The sequence below is a fragment of the Ziziphus jujuba genome, chromosome 8 (assembly GCF_031755915.1).
Source record: "Ziziphus jujuba cultivar Dongzao chromosome 8, ASM3175591v1".
NCBI classification, from domain to species: domain Eukaryota; kingdom Viridiplantae; phylum Streptophyta; class Magnoliopsida; order Rosales; family Rhamnaceae; genus Ziziphus; species Ziziphus jujuba.
In genome coordinates, this window is record NC_083386.1 from 11,700,163 (window position 1) to 11,719,656 (window position 19,494).

At 33.4% G+C, this 19,494-nt stretch overlaps 1 protein-coding gene and 2 long non-coding RNA genes across 4 annotated transcripts; 1 reads left to right on the plus strand and 2 right to left on the minus strand.

Moving 5' to 3' along the window:
• Positions 1–6,599: 6,599 nt before the first annotated feature.
• LOC107413463 (cucumisin) lies at positions 6,600–11,938 on the minus strand. Of its 2 annotated transcripts, XM_016021419.4 has the most exons (10): positions 11,795–11,938; positions 11,413–11,501; positions 11,010–11,110; positions 10,622–10,865; positions 9,069–9,582; positions 8,765–8,868; positions 8,021–8,239; positions 7,795–7,906; positions 7,456–7,663; positions 6,600–7,316 (listed from the first exon to the last, which is right to left on the minus strand). In XM_016021419.4, exons 1-10 carry the CDS (start codon positions 11,918–11,920, stop codon positions 6,787–6,789), a joined length of 2,247 nt encoding a protein of 748 aa, XP_015876905.3. In that variant the 5' UTR covers positions 11,921–11,938; the 3' UTR covers positions 6,600–6,786. The 2 variants fall into 2 exon arrangements, with proteins under 2 accessions (XP_015876905.3, XP_060675294.1); XM_060819311.1 differs by lacking the exons at positions 11,413–11,501; positions 11,795–11,938 and having other exon boundaries at positions 10,622–10,924; positions 11,010–11,116.
• A 1,458-nt stretch (positions 11,939–13,396) lies between these two features.
• On the plus strand, positions 13,397–15,112 carry LOC125421474 (uncharacterized). The gene is made up of 3 exons (XR_007239820.2): positions 13,397–13,737; positions 13,861–14,067; positions 14,404–15,112. It is a non-coding gene; the product is annotated as an uncharacterized LOC125421474 (long non-coding RNA).
• Positions 15,113–16,580: 1,468 nt separating this feature from the next.
• LOC125421435 (uncharacterized) lies at positions 16,581–19,287 on the minus strand. Its single transcript, XR_007239788.2, has 3 exons — positions 17,768–19,287; positions 17,412–17,514; positions 16,581–17,142 (listed from the first exon to the last, which is right to left on the minus strand). It is a non-coding gene; the product is annotated as an uncharacterized LOC125421435 (long non-coding RNA).
• Between the last annotated feature and the right edge of the window lie 207 nt (positions 19,288–19,494).

A 19,494-nucleotide genomic window follows, 5' to 3' on the forward strand; every position in this document is an offset into this window, starting at 1 on the left:
GGGTAGGCCAGACTTGAGGGGTGGTGAGGGGTGGCTGGCGCGTGTGGCCTGAAAATGGCCGGAAACAGGGCAAACGGCGGTGGAGGGAAAAATCGCCGCCGAGCTTCGCCGCCTTGATCCAGACGCGTCCGGCGACCAACGGCCGTGAGATTTTGGGGTTTGGCCGAAAATGGGAAGCCGCTCCCGTCTGGCCGACGCATGTAGCAAAAATTGGCCGGGAAATTGGACCATTCCGGCGGCCGATTGGTTTCTCTCTCTCTCTTTCTCTCTCTTCCCCAGTGTTTTTGCCAAATAAAGGCCACCGTGGTGACACTGTTCATTCACGTACCAATCAGGTGATGACACATGGCGTTACTGTGCACTTAAGCTAGATATAATAAAATATTACGGTATCCGGCGAATTTCAAACGTCCATAACTTTTTAACCAAATGTCCGATTTAAGCGTGCCGCTAGTCTATGAACTCGTATTGACGAGTACTTTACAACCATATAAGATTCAAAACAAAATTACACAACAAGAAAAGTCAACTCCCGGCACCTTTTGGACAGTTTGCACCTCGACTTGTTTTGCCCATAACTTTCAAACCGTAGGTCCGTTTTCGACGTGCTACTAGTCTACGAACTCGGGGCATCATGCACTTCGCCATGGTACCCTGGTCAACTAGAAATTCCAACTGGAACAAAAAGTTAACTTTTGACCCCCCTCGGTCAACGTGCACAGATTCCGGTGTGATTTGGGACGGGGTGTTACAGCACCAATTGATACAAAATAAAGGAAATTCGTACTCTTCGAGTCAGTGCCTAACTCCTCTCTAAAGGTTTTTCTTCATTCAACAACATCTTTATAGAATGTTGCCTCAGTCTATATAGTTCCACCTTACACAATTTTTCAAATATTCAAAATTAGAAATAATAGCAAAATAACAGAAATTAGATAACAAAAAACGATTATGAGCCAAGGCTTTTCGTAAAAATCTCAACTCTGCCCTGGCACCACAGAATCATTGAGCCAGCGAGGTTTCACACATTTCCTAGCATTCTGAAGCTTGCCTGCCTCTCCTGAAAGCTTCTTCCCGTTTTCAATAGTTGCGTCTTTGATACCAGCTTCGAAATGACCCCCTGTTCTCTTAATTTCATCTGTAACCTTGACTTGGGTCTCTTCCTCTTGAGCCTCAATTGTAGCCCACTTACCCATCTGTTCCTGGGCTGGTTGCTGTCCAAAATCACTGCAACATTACTAACATGAACTTATCAATGCTGATTCCTTTTGTAAATTGGAGGTAAAAGTTTATTATTATCGGAATCTAATGAGGATATTTCCATCTAATGTGCACATAGTTCTCCGCAATTTGACAAAGTTGGAAATATTTAGTTGTGAAATGGTACAAGTGGTATTTGAAATCCAAACGTCGAATGGTGAAGAAACACCAAGTGGCATGGTAATACAAACTCAATTGTTTGATTTGGAATTAAGTTGTTTATCAAATCTGAAGTATGTGTGGAGTAATGATCCTCGAGGAGCTCTTACCTTCCCATAACTTAAGAGAGTGACCAAGTCTGACATCCATCTTTCCAGCTTCTGGTCTTTTTCCAACTTCAAGCATTGCATATTTCTGATTGTGGGATAGAATATATTATTGCTAAGGAGGGAGGATTGGAGACGATACCTCCTAAATTCCAATTCCATCAATTGGAGGAAATAAGACTTCAAAACTTGATCAATTTTGTGAATCTCTATCAAGGACTTCATACCTCTAGTTTTCCTTTATTAACAACTTTAATCATGAGCCAGTGTATGAAAGTGAAGATTATTGCTTCTGAGTTCTTCAACTTTCAAGAATTGCATGGCTCCATGTACATGGTAGGTGCTTCAAATTACCAATTATGTAGATTGTGAAAAAATAACATATATCTATTTTATTAATGTTATACAATAAAATATCATGATGTGTAGTTAATCATGAAAACTTGTAGAGATTATATGTATTCTCTTTCGATTACTAAGTAATATATAGTTAATATTGTTTGTAGGATACATTATATGAAAGATTTAAAGGTCGATACTTCAATCGTGAGATAAAATATTAAATAGATGTATTAAAACTACAAGGATTGCCAAACTTGATGCATTTAGTGGTTTGAGAGCTCGCGGGGACATGCTACCTTTCAATATTTTATAATTTTACAAGCTCTGGGTTGTAACATTTTAAAGAACTTAGTCCCATCCTCAGTATCATTTCAAAAATTAGAACAGCTGATAGTCTCTCGGTGCCATGGAATGCTAAATTTAATATTTTCCCAAACTGCCAAAAGCATGAATGGACTACGGAAGATGAGGATAAGTGATTGCCAAAGATTGACGGAAATTATAATTTCAGATCATGATGCAGAAGAAGGTGGTGAAATTGATTTTGCTTAGTTGCAAAATTTCGAACTGGGCTTTTTAGCAAGCCTCACAAACTTCTACTCAGGGAATTACAAGATGGGATTTCCAAATTTGGAAAGTATAGTTTTAGGTGGGTGCTTCGAGATGCAGAGTTTGTTTGTTCATGGTATTATAAGCACCCCAAAACTGAATAAAACATCACTCCAAGACCCACCTTGCAGGTACTGCATTATCGGAAGAGCTAGGAAAAGGTATATAACCACATTTTCCAAATTAATTTCTATAATATATTTTTTATGATTGTTAATTCTCATTGAATCTTCAGAAAACGGGTTAAATTATATTTACTTTCATTATCCCATATATAAATTGAAATGTAGATATAATAATATTATTATTAATGTAGTGTTAAAGATCAATCAATTTGTGAGGATTAATTTTTCTTTTTTAACTAAAGCAAAGACAGAAAATAATAATAATAAACTTGAAACTAATTGTGTTTGCAGTTTGTTTCTTTCCCTGAATTGATGACCTTGGAACTAATCAAATATCATTTCAAGAAGTTATGGCATGATCAGCTTCTACAAAACTGCACTTTCTGTAACTTAACAAAATTGGTTGTATTGCGCCACAGAGATTTTGGAAAAATCTATTTTAACATCTATGGCTTTGAGTTTGAACGACTCTGTTCCTTTGAGATAACAGACTGTAAGAAGATGGAAGAAATAATGAACAGGAATGAAGAGGATGGATAAGATATCGTTCCCTAAACTCAATCATCTTAAGCTCGAAGTGCTTCCGAAACTCGCGACATTCTCCTCATCGATCATCATCGAGTTTCCACTGTTAACTAAACTTTATACTGAAAATTGCCCTGAATTCATAAAGACAAGTCCTGCACCACCGTACCATCTCTCTTCAATAAAAAGGGTGAGATTTTCTAATTAACAGACTGACTCCTCTTGGATGAGCTATAATAATTAACAGCTTTAGTCTCCGAACTTTAATTTGTATAGAGTATACTATACTTAGAAAATTGATTTTTGCAGGTGACATCTTCTAGTCTATGTGAGGATCCAGTTGGTGACCAAGAAAAATGTGTGAAAAAGCTTTCACGTCCAAGTGGATTAAGACTGTATTGACATGCCAAACTTGTTGCATTTGAGGGAGGAGAGCACACAGCCACAAACAGTGTTTTTTGATAAAGAAGTTAGTGTCATCCTCCATATCATTTCAAAATCTGTCAACTTTGAAAGTCAGATAATGCCATGGAATCCCAAGTTTACTAACTTCCCAAAAAGCCCAAGTATGGCACAACTTGGAAAGTTGATTATATGGAATCGCAAAAGAGTGGCAGAAATAAGGGAAAATTTCATTTAGACCCCTTCAGCCTTCAGTTTTGTCTCAATTACAGAAGAAGGGGAGGGGGGGCCGGTTGAAAACTTTGATACTTGATTGCTTACCAGCCTCACAAGCTTCTATTCAGGAAAATATATGTTGGGATTTCCAAAATTGGAAAATGTAACAGTAAGTCGTTGCTTTGAAATGCAAAGTTTCTCGCAACATGGTAAATTAGCAGCCCAAAACTTCATAAAGTAGTTGCAGTAGGTGAAGATCATAAGGAGATTGATGATATGAACACAATCATGGCTTTTAATACCACCATGGATCTTAATACCATCATACCAGAGCCCTGGGAAGCCAACTGATGAAAATAACAATTTGAAGAAAATATTTTATTATGGACAAAACTGATTTCTACTTGCAGCACTTACACCACTCTGTTTCACTTTAATGTTTCTGTACACACGTGACTCACCTTTTGTGATTATTTATACACACTTATATACATCAGTAGATAACTAGTGGTTAAAGACTCCTTATCTAACAAGGATGCTTATCTGGTACTCTATTATAACAACTCTTCTGTGGAAAAGGTACAAACTCGATCTTCATTTCTCCATTTTTTGTAATAATTAAGATTGTTGAATCCGGTCATAATTTACTATATTAGTTTTTTAACATCTTCAAAACTATATTAAATTTAGACTTGGAAAACTTTCTAAATTTACTTTCAGGGAATATGTGTAGTTTGAAAAATATGTAGTTTTGAAGGCGAATATTATACTTTGAAGCAAGATTTACGTGTGTACATACATAATGCTTTCAATCTCAAAATATATACTCAAAACACTTCTCAATCTCAGTTTAGCCCTCTTTTTTATTTGCTCTCTCTATCCAAGATCTCGCTCTCTCAAATTTGTTTTTCGAACAGCCCAACATCTAATGCCAACTGTCTGAATCAATTGCTTCAATGCCAATCGTAAACTATTTTTCGAATAAATTTTAATATGAGTACTTAATTTCAAGCTAATTTCAATATGTTTTACGATCAGGTGGAGATTGACCACTACTTTTTTTATTAAAAAGAATAGGATGTGGGTTTTGAATTGTACAGCTGAAAATAGAGGAAGAATTACTTTAATTTTTATGGAAATCAAATGTCTCTTTTATGTTGTGACCTTTTTGGACAAGTAAAAGAGAAAAAACAGAAAACTATTTCTGTTTCTTTTGAGGCGCTATAAAGTTTTACAATACTTATTGTTTTACCTTGTGCTGGTGGAACATTTGCTTTTTATTCTTTGCTATGTCGACATGCAAATGTGAAAATTATTCCTAACCCACACCGAATTGGAGAAGAGCTGACAATGTATAGACGAACTACTTTTCATGAACAATCATACCCTGAAAAAACAAAGAGATGGCTGGAGAACCATTTATTTAGAAAGAATGCACTGCTCCTTCTTGTCCTTGTTGGCACTTGTATGGTTTTTGTAGATGGTATTCTCTTTCCAGCTACGTCAGGTAGCTTCATCTTGAAGCCATAGATCCTAACTATCTCTGTCATCTAGCTTACCTAATTGTCTTTTTCATCTGGCTTCACTATTTAGCTAAAAGCTGCTCATGTGCATATATATATATATATATAGAATTTTGCTATAGACAGAACCTTCCTTTTAATAGTGTGCGCACTCTAATGCCGGACAACATATCATGCAATATAATTATCATTGGATGCGCACACTCTCTAGAGCAGGACTGTATATGAGAACATGTATCTTTGAAATTTTTTTGAAAAATTCTTCAAAGTTCAAACATGAAGTGATGGAGGTGCAATAACATAGCTCGGCAGCTCGGCATAGCTCGGCAACTCGGCAGCTCGGCAGCAACACAGTAGCTCGGCAACAGCAGCAATACAGCAGCACCAGCAACAACACCAGCAGCAACAATGCAGCACTAGTAGCAACACAGCAGCACCAGCAGTAGCAACAGCAACAGCAAGCTCAAAACAGAAGCAGCTTCATCATGAACAGTAACAGATGCTAAAACAGGGGAGAACAGAGTGCTAAATGAAACCCAATTTAAATCTTGTGGTCATTAGCTTGCATGTGCCAAGGTTCACATGAACCAAATCAAAAACACACCATTTTGATTTTTCTAGAATAATTGTTTAAAATGCACCGTTTTCATTTTTAGATTTATATATGTAATAGTTTGCCATCTTTCAAGTAGACAATTTTATCTTCTTCAACACATGAAATAGCTTGGTGACCAACCTAAGTTTCCAGCAGCATCCTTTGCTGGTTGTTTGTGAATGGTAAATCCATTTTTCTTGTTTAATTGAAAGCTCCTACATCATGAAGTGAAATACCATTATAGATGTGAATTGACCAAATATTAATCTAATTGACAAGCTACTTCATCTGGTAATTGTTATTATTTTTTTCTTTGATTCTTTGACTCTGCTAAAATGTTCTGAGAAAGGCTCCAAATTAAAATAGGTGCTCTCTTCGAATCCAGTTAGTTAAAGGTCCTAAATTAAAACGAAAACACATAAAAATTTAAGATCTAATCATCACAAACCAATTCAATATGATGGACAAAAAACACGAGAAACCCCTACAACACTACTAGAAAGCATGAGCCCTTGTAGACCAACTAATCGATTACCACCGAGACTATGGGACCATCCACGGGGCAAATTTCCGGTGCTCTCGAAATCCCAATAGACTTTTTCATCCATAGACGCACAAAAAACAACAAATTATAATAGAACAAGTTTCAGCCACTTATTAAAAAAGGAAAAAAAAAAAAAAAAAAAAAAAAGAGTTTCCGCCTCTTTATATATATATATATATATATTCACGAAAATTGAACAAACTATCATTATATTGCTTCCATAACATATAATTTTACTATTATGAATGAGAACATAACTCAATTTACTCTAGAACGAGAGCGAATTGTACATAATTTCCCTTCAGCTTATGGTACAACATAGACAACCTATTATGTTGCAACCTATTCTCTCATACATATATGCATCATCAACAGCATTTCATGGGGCAATATAGACAACGATGGGGCTCCTCACTTGGAAAGTGCCATCATCCCACACCAAAGAAGCAGAGGCAATTATTCCATCTATGTTCCCTTTCAGCTTGACGGAAAATGATTCCTTTTCGCCAATAGATGTGAACGATAAAACGCTAGGGCTAACGATTACATTCAGTCCTTTCGGGGCAACCACTTTAGCTTTATAAATGGAATTTGCTGATCCAACATTTGTAACTGTCCTATGAAATACATGAGTGATTGATTGTGAAGGTGGGATTGAAAGAGCAAAGGAAGGATAATTTAGGTCAGTGGCTGATCTACTGCTCCCTTTGTAACACTTGAGTTTATCATTCCCTGTTATAAACTGCAAAATTTCATCATTAGAGTAGCCTCCTCCACACAAAAACTTTACATAGTCAAGCTCATCAGCATCATAAACCAAACCAGGATAAGGAGCCTTGGTGGGGTTTATTAGGCCACCACCATATGCAAATTCGGCTTCAGGGTTGATCTTGGAACTCATGGGCTTAGCTGAAAAAAGATATATATAAAATTTATGAAATATTATTTGGTTAGCCATCAGTTAATAGTATACCCTATAAAGATAACTCACTCATTTTCACCATGTGTGGTCCACAACAAAATTTTAACGATATATCAAGAAACCTACCAGTAGTGATAAGGGAGGATCTGATAGCAGCAGGAGACCACTTAGGATGGAATGATTTGACATATGCAGCCGCAGCAGTAGCATGTGGGCAAGCCATTGATGTTCCTGAAATTATATTATACCCCAATCCTTTAACACCTAATTCTGTACTTGGAGCTATGGGAGACCACGCTGCTAGAATTAGAGATCCAGGGGCCGCTATATCTGGCTATAGGAACATATAAACGAGGTATGCAGAGGTGATTAATTAATTTGCTGAAAATCGATCAGGCAAATCATTAAGCATACATTTGGTAACTTGGTAAACAAAATCTCAGCAACAGCATTCTAAGAACATACTTTGAGAATATTGGGAGTGATTGGATTTGGACCTCTTGATGAAAAGGAGGGTACGTAAGGGGACTGTGTATCAGTAACCTCCTCACTTCTAGATATCGTTGCAACCGGCTTGCTGCATTATTTTACAAATTAAGAAACAGTGAGGATATAATTAGAATTTTTTTTTTTTTTTTTTCAAATTTGTTGGTTTAAATTTTATTTTAATTAAAGAATTTTAATATTATACCTGCTGGTTACAAGATACTTGTAAACTTCACTAGCTTCGTTATGATTAAGGTAAGATCCAGGCAAAGGCAGATTGAAACTTAAATCTCCAAAAACTCTGCCTTTACCTATAAAACCAGCAGCACCAGCCAGAAATGGTCCTTGTCCATCCACATCGCTATCGCAATAAACAATTTTACCCTTCACCAATTTTTTGTCCAACGAGTTTCTGCGGCAAAATCTGCATATTCAAATATTAGTCTCCGTTATGATCTATGTGATTTTTCAGTTAATTAAATCATGTGACGAACATGTGGGTATGGAACATATCATTGTTAAAAAATTATTCAGAGATTTAACAAATATGATATAATTAGAACGAACACCTGTAAGATAAAAAAAAAATCTTATCAACGTGGTACCCGCATATGAAATCCACCCAACCAATTATTAAACTAAGGAAGCCATATGGACAAACTAAACTAAGCTATATGTGGGATCGGCATAAAAAATTCACCTCTGATCCACTGATCATCTTCTAGAGATTTAGAGATTGAGTAATGTTATACGTATTAAAATATTTATCAAATTCATTTATTAAATTATATATGTTAAAATATTATTAATAAATAAATAAAATTAAAAAAATTGAATATTAATAAATTACTTATCACTTAGTAAATAAATTTGATAAATATTTTGCAAAGCCTAATAATATTGCTTAACATAATTAAATGCAAATAATGATTAATTAACTTGTTATTACCTGGAATAAGCCCCACTAACACCGACTTCGCTGTTTGATGCGTCTAAACCATATATTAAGGGAAATGTTTTATTCTTGAGGTCAAATGGGTTTATATGAATACCCTATACATGGTTATAAAAAGAGAACAAGTATTAGTTTCATATCTTGCACACGTATAGTTCATATATGTTTGCTAAATTCAAATGAGTGTGATATATTTTGAACATTATTTAATTAATTCCTAGCTATAGATTGCTTAAGAGAAATATATATATATATATATATATATTTTTTTTTTTTCTTTTTCTTTTTTGGTAAGTACCTCAAAAATCTTGTTGTTACCCAACCGAACCTTGGTCAAAAACTTTCGATTTATAGTGGAAGCAGCAACAGAAAGAAGCCAAGGTGCAAAGCCTGTGAGAGTGGCAGGTTTTGGACCTTCATTACCAGCAGAGGCAGACGTCAGTATTCCTTTTCTCATAGCATGAAAGGATCCAACTGCCAATCCATCCATGAAATAATCTTGAGGCAATGAATGTCCAATAGAAGCCGAGACTATATCAACGCCGTCGGCAATTAAATCATCGTACGCTGCAAGAATGTCAGCATCATCAATGCCGTCAGACCAGCCTACTTTATAGACAGCAATACGAGCTGATGGAACTCCTCCTCTCGCGGTCCCAAACCCAAATCCCAACTGACTTGCTTTTTTCACTATTCCTCCGGCTGCTGTAGATGCTGTGTGTGTCCCATGGCCTTCTGAATCTCTTGGTGATTGTATATCGGTTTCTGAAAATTGTTTATCGGCTTTGTAGTACTTTGCTCCGATAATTTTGCTGTATTATACATACATATATATATATGGTGTAGTTAAATCATATAAACAAATTAATTGACATGGATATCTTCAAACCAATTAATTGTTATTCAATAATGGACACTAAATTGTTTATCCTTTTAAATGTTGATCGTTCACTAATTCATATACCCAGTCTTTTTTTCTTTTTTTCAACAATATAAACAAAATTCTTTACATGAGGATATTTCAACTTTAATAAATTATGGATGCATGTCCCACCACATATGGTGGAATGCATATTCAAAGTTAAAAGTCATGCATACAACAACATATGGTAATGGTGGGACATATACACACTTTAAAGCAAGATATCTTGAATTAACAATTCAAGTTCATATATATATATATATATATATATATATATTCAACTAATAAAATAATAAAATGTTATTATTCAATCTTTATAATTGAAAATAAAGGTGGAGTATGAATGGAATTTACCACGATTTGTTTTTTTGTTAATGTATTGATTTTTCCTTTTTTTTTCCCCCAAAAAAAACAAAAATCTTAGCAAGTTTCAAAACTATGATTAATAGATATAAAAAAAAACAATAGCTTATGAATGGAAATTACCACGATTTGTTTATTTGTTAATGTATTGATTTTTCCTCTTTTTTTCCCAAAAAAAAAAAAGAAAAAAAATCTTAGCAAGTTTCAAAACTATGATTAATAGATATAAAAAAAAAAACAATAGCTTTGTCTTCTTTTGGTAGACTTGGAGGGAGACTGGTTTAAGATGCATGACTAGATTGGATTGGATATTTTAATTATTTTAAATCTAATCCAAATTAATTGTGAAACTTAAAATTAATGAAATTAAATTTAGAATGCAACCCAATTTGTACAATATTGTATCTCAAATGTGCCCACCTTTTTTTTTTTTTTGGGTCAGTTTTATAAGTTACTGGCAGATAGAACTTTAGATGAATTTAATTTTGAAAATCATATATATATATATATCTATAAATATTCCTTCTTGTTTTTTTTTTCCCCTCCAACTTAACATGTTTACGTACTTGTTACAAGTAAAGTTGGACGAGGCATGGCAAGTGCCCTTCCATTTGGAAGGTGGTGGACCCAATCCTTTGTCATCAAAGCTAGCAGATTCTGGCCAAATTCCAGTGTCAAGCACTCCTATGATGACGTCGCTTTCGATTTTGCTTCTCTTGACATACTGTGGAAATCCAATGAAATCCCATGACTTTGTTGTATGGAGCTTCATCTTTCGACTTTGGAACACTGACACTACACCCTTCATTCCTATATATAATTCACAGTTTTAATATTTTCTTTTTCTTGTAAGATCAGGAAGCAAAGTCCTAAAATAATGGCAATAAAAAAAAAATGCGATTAGTTCTAATATAAATTCATAATAATACTATTAGGAAAGATCGGGTCACCCACCAGATATTTTATCTGCTTCTTCCTTTGTGAGCTTGGCAGCAAAACCATTGAAACTCCTTTTGTAGCTATGGAGGAGAGATTCAGCTGGGACAATATCATTGCTGAATTATGTGTATACATGGGAAAAGAAAAAGGTTAATTATTGTCGTTTAGGATTACTTGAATGCTTAACAGTTTTGAATGTCTTACTATACCTTATAGGTTTTTATTGTGAAATGAGAATATATTTATAACAATGATTATATCTATTATATATTAATATAAATTTACATCATTAATGGAGCCGACAATGATCGCACCAATTATGACAACTACATAAGCACTATGACATAAAAGCAAAAAATAAAAATGAAAACTCGCGCGGATAATATTATATAAGTTTTAATTGATGTTAAAGTGCAACCTGCTTATGACCTTTTCCAGCATATTTAGATGAAGAGCAGACGTGGATACTTCCTCCTTTGGCTTGTCACCCATGTACACAACATAAACCTGCATCCACAATTTCCTAAAAAAGAAAATTAATAATTAATTAATAAATCACGTATCTATGTTAGTCAATTCCAGAGAAGGCCACTTTTTACATATATAAAAATTATTTACTGAGCTCCATTTGACAATTTATACTGAAGGTGTTAGCGGTAATACGATTTTTATTGACAGTAATATGATGTTAAATGCTAAAATACAGCCCGCAAAAGCATATCTTAGAGATATTCAACTGATCAAAAGAAAGATGATAAGTTTAATTAAATGATGTGGATATATATATATATATATATTGCCTTCCGGTCATGTGGATCAGCAGATGAGTGATGAGCAATGGCGAGCAGAGTGGAAATGAGACTAAAGAGGAAGAGCCAAGAAATAGCCATTGAAGAAGTAGTGATGATAGATTGGGTATAATTCATGCGTTTGTTGTTTGCTCATAGATATCGTGGATGTCTTACTTATAGCCTAGGAAAGTATGGTACAATAATACCGCGCTCCAAAAAAACTTATGTACGGCGGTCGGCCATGAAAACTTAGATTCCCGTTTGTTCGTTGTTTTCTAATTTTAGTCCTATTCGTATCACGAGAATCACATACTCGATCAATTCAACTTTTATTTTGTCCTCTTGAACCTGTGATCCACTGGGCATTACCCACCCACTTCACCACATGAACTATAGAAGGACGTACGTAGGTTCTAAAGCATTCATTTACACCACACATCTTTGTGCCACTTTGTAATGCAAAATTTAAGGGCACTCAGTATCTTTTCAATCGAATATTTTTCAACCAAATAAAAATCTCCTTCAAGCCAATTCATTGCTGGATCCATCGTAAGCCGGAGAGTGGAAATGGAAGAGAAAGGGAAGATAGAAAAGTGGAAGGATGAGCAAATGTATATCTATCCTATGAAGCACGGAAAATTGTTTTGTACGATATAAATGATGGAAATTATTTTCCCATATTTTGTTTCATAGAAGGAAAAAAAAAAAAAAAAAAAAAAAAGTGGAATGACAAGATTTTAGATATCAAATAACCATATTAACCTTTATTATGTAATTACAATAAAATTTACAAAAATTTTATACTAATAAAAAGAATATTATTAATATGACAATAACCAAATAAAAATATTATTTTTATTTTTTGCCATTAGTTTTTTACTTGCTGTGCTTATGTAATATTTGCATATATATTTTTGTTAAATGAAAGATAATTTCCATTACCAATGTAAAGAAATAGCATCATTTTGAAAGAGCCCAGTAAGGCGTAATGGGCCCTCCTCAGTCCAAATTTTCAAATCATTACAAGTCAATGCAACTTTTGGTATTTCATGTACAATTCTATTGCAAACTCAAGGAATGAAAGAGAGAAATAATATTAAAGAAACCTATAAGTTTTTTTTTATTATTATTATTTTTTACTCACGTTTCTTATTTTTCTTTTTATTCAAAATCTTTTTTTTTTTTTTTTTGGGTTAATTTTGGTCTTCACGTTTCTTTTTGGTACTCATGGAATCCAATTTTTTTTTTTTTTCACCATAATAAATGTAACTTCAAAATAATGAAATTTGCTTTGAATATTCTGGGAATAAAAAATGTTTTTGTTCTAAGGCTCTAAAACCAAAGTTGCCAAATGATTCCTCCTACTATTTCTTTCTTTTACTTTTGAGTGATTGGACTGAACTTTATCTGACATGATGGGTACAAATTATTCTGTCGGCTAATAACGTTTTCATATTTATATTTTTGATAAAAGAACGTCATTTATCATAATAAGGTCATGTGCTAGTCAGGTGATCTAATTGAATTGCAGACACTATGAAATAATAATTTCATGAATTGCATGCTTTCCGAATGATATTAATATATGTATAGTAGACGTTGCATATTTTGGATAGGAGAAATTCGGAAATGAAACTTAATTGTGCATCATAACGAATTTGCAGATATTGCCTCAAAGACTCGTTGGACAGGAAATTGGTGAAGGGTGAATTTGTTTACGATTAGTATCCAAATGGAGAAGGACCGCTTTTGGCTGGTGCCACTGGTTTTATGAGTAAAGCTTTTGGAGGAACAAGTGGCAATCTGACTTTGCCAGGTCTTACCGTACTAATAGTCTAATCCCGACGCTGTTGCAACAATATCGAGAAGTGAGGAGGATACTGATTCCATGGCCCCTTATCTACCTTCCTTTCCATCAAGAGGTCCAAATCCAATCACTCAATATTCTCAAAGTATGTTCTTAGCTTGATTTTGTTACTGATATATTTTCTTATTTACCAATAATGTATATTAATTTGCCTGATTTTAAGCAAATAATTAATCTCCCATGCAATTTCGTTTTTATGTTCCTATAGCCAGATTTAGCAGCCCTGGAGTTAATATTCTAGCAGCGTGGCCTCCAATCACTCCAATTACGGATTTAGGTGCTAAAGGATTACGGTATAATATGATTTCAGGAACATCAATGGCTTGCCCACACGCTACACGTGCGGCTGCATATATCAAATCGTTCCACCCTACATGATCTCCTGCTGCAATCAGATCCTCCCTTATGACTACTGGTAGGTTGAACCCTTTCACCGAGTTTGATATATAAGTGTGGATTGGATTAAACTGAAGAAGACTATTTTAGGAGTATATTAACCAATTTGTTTTAAATTGAGTCCAATTTGAACTAGAGAGGTTTAAAATAATACAGTATAATTCAATTCAATACAATACAATTGTACGTATTAAGTGGTGCTTTTGAATGCAGTCAAAGTTTATTTACTGGCCACACACGTGATGAAAACGGAGGAGTAATTTTTAGGGTGTAGTGTTATTAATTGATAGCTAACCAAATAATATTCCACAAATTTTATATAATAAATATATATATATATATATATTTTGTGCAGATAAACCCTCGAGTTCCAAGATCAACCCTGTTGCCGAATTTGCATACGGTTCTGGCCTGATAAATCCTATTAGGTCTCTTTACCCTGGTTTGGTTTATGATGCTGATGAGCATGACTATGTGAAGTTTTTGTGTGGAGCAGGCTGCAATGATGACAAATTTTACAGCTTATAACAGGGAATCAATAACTCACGTCTTCCAAAGTGAATACTGGTGGATCACGCACTGACATAAATTGTATCACCCACTGACATAAATTATGCTTTTGCTCTTTTAACCACACCTTTAGAATCATTCACTCATGTTTTCGATAGGACAGTTACAAATGTTGGTTCAGCGAATTCCACCTATAAGGCTAAAGTGGTTGCCCCGAAAGGACTTAATGTAGTCGTTAGCCTAGCGTTTTATCTGTCACATCTATTAGGCAAAAGTTATCGTTTACCGTCAAGCTGAAGGGAAACTAGATGGAATAATTGCCTCTGCTCCTTTGTTGTGGGATGAAGATACTTTTCAAGTGAGGAGCCCCATCGTTGCCTATAGTGCACCATGAAATTGTGGTGCATGTATGGGAGAATAGATTGATCATCTCCTAGTTGCTGACATTTGATTTACCATGTTCCCTCCTGATTAATTTTAGTTTACATCATATCTTTTTATTTCTTGACAGATTTTGATTTTATTATACAAATCTATTGTCTTTTTTTTTGTTGATTGATGATTAAAGTCCTATTTATTTACTCATTAAAATAACCTTTAATTTAATTATTCTCTGCAGATTAATGCTGAGTCAGCGTAGTTTATTCAGATTTGTTTTTTGCAATATTTATTGTTATTATGCTTTATTTTATTATACTTTATTTCATTCTCCATTCTTATTTAAAGTGACGTGTCCACACACAAACATAGCCAATCCAAATCTGTTTGGTGTTCGAAAAACTGCCAAACAAATACGATCCCGAGTCACATGGATTGGAGCAGATAACGAATAAATAAATATTCTGAAGGCCAAAACAAAGGCAAAGTGGAATATTTGATTGTGCCCCAAAACAAAAATGGAAATATTAAAAAAAAAATTTGATTTATTTTGGATAAATAAAAAAGTGCCAACAATATCTTAAAATCTTTTGCTAATTTTATGGAGTATTCCGTTAAATAATTCTGAATCTTGGGCATTGAAAGGGCTGAGCTTGTTGCTTTCTTTAGTTCAGGACGATTTATGTAATTCAATCTCTTCTTAAATGAAATTTCATGATTAATTTCAAAAAGATATTATAGAGTATTTATGATTTATGCAAGTACATCTAACCAATTAATAATAATTGTATTCTACTAATCTAGCCTTTCTGATAAGCATTAATCATATTAAACTATTAAATTCATTGAATATACCTATTTGCATAAGTAAAATTTATTGCAATTGTAAAAATTTATTAAATGTATTCAATGTATTGTTATTCTATTAATCTAATCTATTATATAAATATTGATCAACTAAATATACTTCATAAAAAAAATCAACCAAATATTCAATTTCATAAAAAAAGAAGAAAAAAAAACTAAATATTCAATAAACTAATTTAAAAATTGAATTCGTTGTACATATCTATTTGATTAAGTAAAATTAATTGCGATTGTATTAATTTAATTTGAGTTTAATTTCAATGAAAAAAAAAATTATCATATAAGTTACTCTTTACTGGTTTTGATTTTGATTAGAAACGTTTTTAAAAGCTAGAAATACATTTTGCAAATTATCTAAACATTTCAAAAAACATATTTTGAACTTTAAAAAATGCCTTTGGCTTTCCAAAGGGCCTTTAGACAAGAAATGAATATGTTTGTTGCTTACAGATCAAAATATTTATAAAATTGTCCAATGAACAAGCTATTCGCTACCATTCCATGTTAGGCTTGGCAACATTCCATGTCAGGCTTTGGCAACATCAAAATACTCCTACACATTTCTGTTAGGCTTTAGCATCTAAAAGCAAAGTCCCTGCCATTCCTATATGAAATATAAAAATTGAAGTCTAACATCCTTAAAACAAAATAGCGATGAAAAACAATACAACATTCAACATAAATTTGAGTTTGCAATGACTCAGGAAAGTCAAACAAATAAGACTTAATTTGATACAAAAATTAAAAACTAAGTAAGATAACAGTATGAGATCTGACTTTCAGTGTAGAGATATTTTAAAAAGACGAAAACTAGAATGGCAGTCCTGCTACCATAATTGTCTCAGTCTAACATAAATGCCCTTTACCCTTTGCTAACCAAGATTGGATCGGTTATTTTAAAATTCACCGGCCAAACTTAAAATAGTTCGGTCTACTTCAGCATCCCAAATCACAATATTGTCATCCTCCGGTACCAAAATATATCAGATAAGTCAAATCACCTTAAATTGCTACTCATAAAGATCTCTATAAAAGTTATCTACTGCAGGACAAATAAAAACAGGCTGACAAAATAATATATGGTTTTTGTGACTTTATACCAACCTTCAAAACCAACATCCGGCGCTTTCTTATTCACAATTTCTTTAGAAAAAATTCCACTCCTTTCAAAGTAGCCTCTGGCCCTTCTCTAAAGTTCCACAAATTCTGAGATTATGTACCTCCCACTAGGATTGTATTCCTATATATCAGCTAAAGCTATTGTCACTGCATCGTACACTTCATCGCCCATTTCCTCCTTGAGAACTTTCAATTTTTCACCCTTATCGACTATAATTCCCTGCACCAGTTGCATTAGCTACACAACTAAAACTACAAAAGACAAAATGGAAGCAACATATCAAAGATCCAGCAGCAAGTACTTCAGAAAGAAACCCAAATACAATTAAAAAACTAACTATAATTGATAACAACCAAATTTACATTTAAAACTTCAATATAAAACAAAATCATAGAATTCAAATTTTGATCTCAGAAGCAAAAGTTCCAGTGTCCTTCTAACTATCACAACGGTGCTAATTAAACTTGACTAGATTAATAAAGACAGACCTTCATATAGCATTCCTTCAACCTTGGCAACTTCTGCCTCTATCTCATTATACTTTCACTTCAGTGCTTCATAGAATGGTTTGCTGTTGAGTTCTTCCATGCTCTGAACACCAATGTGACCATAACTTGAAATCCATTTCAAACCCAACAAATCAAAAGCTTGGTATGAAATTTATGTCATAGCTAGCTAGAGGTCCTTGTAGAGTTACAATAAGCTTAAGAAATTAAAATGTAAAAGAAAGTATCTGAATTGCCATGAGCACGATTATTCAAAGATCCTACAAGAACATATAAAAGAATGACATGCACAACCTTCACATACATTATAATCATGGAGTTAAGCAAAATATCCTTACATTAATCAACTCTTTACGAGCGTCCTGCAGCTCATCATTGTTCTTGCTCTGTTTGATAACTACACTATGGTTCAAAGCTGGTGCATCTTCAGTTGCATCTTTACTTTTTCAACCTAAATCTCCAATAATTGCATCCTTATTCTTCAAAAGTTCTTCTTTTCGGTAAATTTCATATTCCTTTTCTCCCACCTTTTCTTTTTTTACTCTCAATTCTTCAATAATTCCATCCATTAACTTCGAAAGTTGTTTTTTATCATATCACTTAAATTGATCAACTCTGTCTGAGCTTCCTGCAGCTCTGCAGTTCTGTCACACAATTTTATAATAAGTCCATTAACAAAATGGTCATCAAATACACCAATACAGAATTCTGATTCTGAGAGAAAAAAAAATATTCAGCATTATTAAGATTACCATAATTAATCTGCAACAAATACAGAAAAGAAAAAAGAAAAAAAAAAAAAGCTCTAATAATGTACTGAATGCATTTATTATTAAGAACTTCATCCCAACATGTTCATAAGAATTAAAACACTAGTAAATACAACTATATATATATACATATAAAAGATCCTATAGTGGATGGTTCAAATTTATGAACTTAATGAGAAGGTTTTATTTGTTTATTTTGATAAAACTTGACAAAGAGGTTATAATCAAGCTATACGAGACGAACCGCATTTAAATACATGAGACAAGGGGCAGTCTATAAATATTTGGCTTTATCCATATATTATTATCCGAGTATTTTTTGTATTTTTTTGGCTCTCTTTTTGTTTTTATGGACAATTTAAGTAGTACCTAATATTTAGTATATGGGTATAATGTATTTTAATATCCTTTATTTTCATTGATTTTTATTTAAGAAGCTGTAAAAAAAAAAAAAATTAATATTTAATACCCTCTATTTTCAAATATGTTAAAGCTCTTAACAAATTTCATCTAATATTGGTCACGTGCTATTCACGTGACCAAAAAAATGATTTTTTTTTTTATTTTTTTCCTTTTTATTCTAAATTTTGGAATTATTTTGAGAGAAAAATATTTATAAAACACAAAAAGTAAAACACACAGTTTAATCTTTATTCTCTGCTCCTCCTTCTTCTTTTGTTTTCTTCGTTGAATCTAACTGCCTCAGAATCGTAATCTCTTCTAAGAAAGCAAAAACAATAAAAAAAAAAAAAAGAATTAAAAAAAAAAAAAAGAACTTCCCTTGTTTCCCCACTTGCAAAATGTACCAGCCAAAAAGACCTTCGATTGTTTCCCCCTGCTGCCACATCTTCCTCTCCACACTTCCCACCGAAATCGACAATTGAACTCGATAGATCGCCAACCCCATCACTGTTGACTTCAAGGGCAACGCCTATGTCACCAGTTTAATCGAAAGTCTCATATGGAAAGTGCAAGGAGAAGCTTCCATCTTCTCCCAAGTCACCGATTTATACCTCCCATCGGTGGACTAAAATGCACCGTTCACTCTCTGCGATCGTTTCTTTTTGCTATTAGAGGAATTGATTTGGTTTGAGGTTGGGTTGGACATAGAATTTGTTTTGGATTAAAACGATGCAGTTTGGAGTTTTAAATTTTTTAACTAATTTTTTTTAAAAAATTAATTAAAAAATTGAAAAAAACATAAAAATAAAATAAATTTTGAAGATAATGTGAGTGGCACATATGACTTCTTTTTTCAATAATTTTGTTAAAAGTTATCATATATGGATATATGT